The sequence below is a fragment of the Eriocheir sinensis genome, unplaced genomic scaffold, assembly GCF_024679095.1.
Source record: "Eriocheir sinensis breed Jianghai 21 unplaced genomic scaffold, ASM2467909v1 Scaffold1430, whole genome shotgun sequence".
Taxonomy (NCBI): domain Eukaryota; kingdom Metazoa; phylum Arthropoda; class Malacostraca; order Decapoda; family Varunidae; genus Eriocheir; species Eriocheir sinensis.
In genome coordinates this window covers 9,709-15,000 of record NW_026110774.1, presented here as the reverse complement: position 1 = coordinate 15,000, position 5,292 = coordinate 9,709, and the positions used below count along the sequence as shown (strand labels likewise).

Here is a 5,292-nt window from a genome sequence, read left to right as displayed (position 1 = left end):
GCCTCTCAAGGTTAGGGCGTCAATGCATGCCTTGTCGTGCAGTCCTGGGGCCGCTTTCACAGTCATTTTGTTTGTTTTGATCGTTATCAATGGCGGCGATCTCTGTTATAGTATTTCCACGTCAAACTGGCCGATGGGGTAGTGGCGGCTGCGGGGTTAGCCTAGCCCCGCACCTTGCCACACACTCTCAACACCTCTCGCTTCCTCTGCAGCCGCCACTACCCCATCGGCCAGTTTCACGTGGAAAACTATAGCGTCGATCGCGGCCATTGGTAACGATCAAAACAAACAAAGCGTGACTGTGAAAGCGGCCCCTAGAGTAGGTCCTTGACAGCACAACAGAGCCGCTTTTGTGCACAAGTTCGTCACGCGGGAAGCCTTGGAAACATAATCCACCGAGAGAGAGAGAGAGAGAGAGAGAGAGAGAGAGAGAGAGAGAGAGAGAGAGAGAGAGAGAGAGAGAGAGAGAGAGAGAGATAATAGTAATAAACGAAGATACACACACACACACACACACACACACACACACACACACATTGCACACTGGGTGCGTCATTGTTAGGCCCGAGGAGAGGGGGGGGGCGGCAAGGCTTTATAAGCCGACGCACACTGGCAGTAACCGGGCAGTTCACCCGTGAAGTTCTGCAAGGCATCTTGACCTGCTGCCTGTCAGACGAGTCTTGGGAAAATACTTCACTTGCCAGAAGATCAGAAGTAATGACACTTCTGCTGTTGCTGAGCGTCGCGGTCATGGCCGTGGTCGTGGCCGCGGTAGAGCCAGCCAGCACTCCCGCCCCTGCTGCAGAAGGCGACACGAGCAACGTGCTCCTCGGTAGGTCCGTAGTGTCCAGTCTTCTCGTCGCCACGGGCTTCAGCGAGGCGTGTGTGGCCGAAGCCCTGGACAGCTGCGCACCCGCCTCCGTGCAGCGCCCAACGCCGCCGAACCCGCTGGTGCAGGTAATGGTTTATTCCGCAAAGAAATACAGCTTCTTTCGTGTAATGTAACTATACACCACCAAGTAATGAGACCTGACGACGAAGTAACGTAACTTAATCCAATCAAATAATGTAAAGTAGACCCATCAAATATGATGCCCAAACCCCAGTAAGCTACGCAGCCAAATCACACATTAAACAATGGCATTAGCGACTGTTACTTTCTTATTCCGTTGGTGACCTACTCGCAGTAATAGACCAACCCTTTGCCTGACCATGCAGGAGGCGAGAGAGCTGCTGCAGGAGGTGCGTCAAGTCGTGCGTCACTACGACAACCGACCGCGTCACTGCAAGGACCTGCTGGACGGCGGGGATAGCGGCAAGGGCCTTCGCCACGTGTACCCCTTCCCTGGGCAGCCCCAGCGCCGCGCGGCAGTGTACTGCGACCAAACGACTGACGGAGGGGGCTGGACGGTGTTCCAGAGACGCACAAATCTCACCGTCCGGGAAGATTTTAACCGGACCTGGCGAGAATGCGACTTGGGTTTCGGCCATCTCGAGGGCGAGTTCTGGCTGGGCCTGGACCTGCTGCACGGACTGACATCGACGGCCCTTCAGGAACTGCGCATCGACATGGCGGATTGGGACGACGGAAAACGGTACGCAAAGTACGGCTTCTTCTACGTCGGCCCTCCAAGCACCAAATACAACCTCACTGTTGAAAGGTGAGCCAAGATGTTATGGGAGAGCTTTTACAAAGTCGTTGTAGTAGTAGTAGTAGTAGTAGTAGTAGTAGTAGTATTGGTAGTAGTAGTAGTAGTAGTAGTAGTAGTAGTAGTAGTAGTAGTAGTAGTAGTAGTAGTAGTAGTAGTAGTAGGCCTAGTAGTAGTTTTTTTTGTTTTTTTTACAACAAAGGAGGCAGCTCAAGGGCACAAAAAAAAAAACAATAAAAAAAGCCCGCTAATCGCTGCTCCCATAAAATATTCAGAAGAGGCGGCCAAAAGCAAGGTCAAACTTGGGAGGAGAGGTGTCCTGATACCCTCCTCTTGAAAGAGTTCAAGTCGTAGGCAGGAGGAAATACAGATGAAGGAAGATTGTTCCAGAGTTTACCAGCGTGAGGGATGAAAGTGAAGATGCTGGTTAACTCTTGCATAAGGGGTTTGGACAGTATAGGGATGAGCATGAGTAGAAAGTCATGTGCAGCGGGGCCGCGGGAGGGGGGGAGGCATGCAGTTAGCAAGTTCAGAAGAGCAGTCATCGTGGAAATATCGATAGAAGATAGAAAGAGAGGCAACATGGCTGCGGAATTTAAGAGGTAGAAGACTATCAGTAGGAGGAGGAGAGCTGCTGAGACGAAGAGCCTTAGCCTCCACTCTGTCCAGAAGAGCTGTGTGGGTGGAGCCCCCCCACACGTGAGATGCATAGTAATAGTAGTAGAAGTAGTAGTAGTAGTAGTGGTAGTAGTAGTAGTAGTAGTAGTAGTAGTAATAGTAGTAGTAGTCACTCCCGACACCACTCGCCTGTATCTTCTAACTCAATAATTAGTAAGCAGACCGCTGAAACACCGCCGCCAGGAAGGTACCAACAGGGATCTGCTGAAAGTGTCACGTTTGGGACACTTGGTATGTAAATATCCAGCAGAAACAGCGATTTGTTTTTGCGAAAATCACTGCTTTGTGTGAAAAAAATTTTTGTGTCCTTTAAATATTTGTCCGACCTCTGGTCCTAAGTCAGGCCAACCCACAGAATGCTTCAGCCAACAGCCAGAGTTCACAGACACGCAGCGCGCATCTCTCCCGTGTCTGTGTAGCCATTCAATTCGAGATCTCAAAAATCTACTTCTTCATGAATGCCTAAAATATTTTGTTATTTTCAGCACTCTCACACACACACACACACACACACACACACACACACACACACACACACACACACACACACACACACACACACACACACACACACACACACACACACACACACACACACACACACACATCTCTCTCTCTCTCTTATATATATATATATATATATATATATATATATATATATATATATATATATATATATATATATATATATATATATATATATATATATATATATGAATTCCAGGTACAGCGGTGACGCAGGGGACTCTTTAGCCTATATTTCTGGCAGCAGTTTTACCACTCATGATGCTGATAACGACCCATGGTCAGGGAACTGTGCCGTAGAGTAAGTAAGGCTCAATGGCTTGGCTTCATAAGTTTCAGCAGGTCACATTATTTAGTTACTTATGCGTGGCTGAAATAAAACCAAGGCTCAGTATTGCTGGATCTTCCCATATGTACACACAGGAACTTGTGATAAAATCATCCTTTCCAAGAAGATGAATGTCACGATCTGATGTAATTAACAACAACAACAACAAAAACATGATCTTTGCAATGCCTTTCAAATGAAAAAAGGTCTCTGCGAATGCTAAAACCAAGTTCCATAACTGGTAGATCTTAAGGCTATGCTGACCTTTCTGACACCTTAGTCAACCTTCGTAGAATGATGAGAACATTGAATGACTGATCATTTCAGCCAGGGTGGTCCGTGGTGGTACCGTGCTTGTAGCTACGCCAGGCTGAACAGCTTGCCGCACGAGGGGCAACACGAGGGACACACCGGCATCCTGTGGCATGCATGGCGAGGGAACAGCTACTCCTTGCGGCAGACCGTCATGATGACCCGACCAGCCTTCTGAACAGTCATCATGACTCTGGGTTCAACGGTTGCCTGCGACACCTGTTTTGTTGGACAGTCTTCCAGCGCGGTAGTTTACGATCTTACACACACCAGCAACATCCTCTTTTTCAGCACGCGACTCCAGCGAGTCATGCGCCTTCAGCGGGGCTGCCTGGCGCCTTCGATATTTACAGCCTCAGGCAGGGCCGGCCCGGGGCTGCTGGCGCCCGGGCAAGCTTCGCTTCGCCGCCCTTACAAGTATAAAACTGTAAATGTAAAATGAAGAGTTCATTACGATGTACAAGCTGAATAAAACTCATGAAAATGAACAGCATCAAGGTTTCCAATCCTTTCATTACTATAACGAGGAGAGAGAGACCGTTATTAGTGTGTCTGGATTACTGGCAATGCTCACACAGGTGATGGAAGGGGGCAGGAGGGAGAGGTGATGGAAGGGGGCAGGAGGGAGAGGTGATGGAAGGGGCAGGAGGGTGAAGTGATGGAAAGGATCAAGAGGGAGAGGTGATGGAAGCGGGGCAGGAAGGAGAGGTGATGGAAGGGGCCAGGAGGGAGAGGTGATGGAAAGTGGCAGGAGGGAGAGGTGATGTAAGGGGCCAGGAGGGAGAGGTGATGGAAGGGGCCAGGAGGAGAGGTGATGGAAGTGGGCAGGAGGGAGAGGTGATGGAAGGGGCCAGGAGGGACAGGTGATGGAAGGGGCCAGGAGGGGGAGGTGATGGAAGGGGAGCAGGAGGGAGAGGTGATGGAACGGGGCAGGAGGGAGAGGTGATGGAAGGGGCCAGGAGGGAGAGGTGATGGAATGGGGCAGGAGGGAGAGGTGATGGAAGGGCCAGGAGGGAGAGGTGATGGAAGGAGGCAGGAGGGAGAGATGATGGAAGGGGCCAGGAGGGAGAGGTGATGGAAGGGGCCAGGAGGGAGAGGTGATGGAAGGGGCAGGAGGGAGAGGTGATGGAAGGGGGCAGGAGGGAGAGGTGATGCAAGGGGCAGGAGAGAGGTGATGGAAGGGGCCAGGAGGGAGAGATGATGGAAGGGGCCAGGAGGGAGAGGTGATAGAAGGGGGCAGGAGGGAGAGGTGATGGATGGGGGCAGGAGGGAGAGGTGATGGAAGGGGCCAGGAGGGAGAGGTGATGGAAGGGGCCAGGAGGGAGAGGTGATGGAAGGGGCAGGAGGGAGAGGTGATGGAAGGGGGCAGGAGGGAGAGGTGATGGAAGTGGGCAGGAGGGAGAGGTGATGGAAGGGGCCAGGAAGGAGAGGTGATGGAAGGGGGGCAGGAGGGAGGTGATGCAAGGGGCAGGAGGGAGAGGTGATGGGGCCAGGAGGGAGGTGATGGAAGGGGCAGGAGGAAGAGGTGATGGAAGGGAGCAGGAGGGGGAGGTGATGGAATGGGGCAGGAGGGAGAGGTGATGGAAGAGGGCAGGAGGGAGAGGTGATGGAAGGGGCCAGGAGGGGGAGGTGATGGAAGGGGCAGGAGGGAGAGGTGATGGAAGGGGGCAGGAGGGAGAGGTGATGTAATGGGGCAGGAGGGAGAGGTGATGGAAGGGCCAGGAGGGAGAGGTGATGAAGGGGCAGGAGGAGAGGTGATGAAGGGGGGCAGGAGGGAGAGGTGATGGAAGGGGCAGGAGG

At 52.1% G+C, this 5,292-nt stretch overlaps 1 protein-coding gene across 2 annotated transcripts; it reads left to right on the top strand.

The window, feature by feature from the left end:
- Nucleotides 1-610: 610 nt before the first annotated feature.
- LOC126990049 (microfibril-associated glycoprotein 4-like) lies at nucleotides 611-3,980 on the top strand. Of its 2 annotated transcripts, none has more exons than XM_050848613.1 (4): nucleotides 611-957; nucleotides 1,219-1,595; nucleotides 3,052-3,153; nucleotides 3,508-3,980. In XM_050848613.1, exons 1-4 carry the CDS (start codon nucleotides 718-720, stop codon nucleotides 3,668-3,670), a joined length of 882 nt encoding a protein of 293 aa, XP_050704570.1. In that variant the 5' UTR covers nucleotides 611-717; the 3' UTR covers nucleotides 3,671-3,980. The 2 variants fall into 2 exon arrangements, with proteins under 2 accessions (XP_050704570.1, XP_050704569.1); XM_050848612.1 differs by having other exon boundaries at nucleotides 1,219-1,661.
- The last annotated feature ends 1,312 nt before the right edge of the window (nucleotides 3,981-5,292 follow it).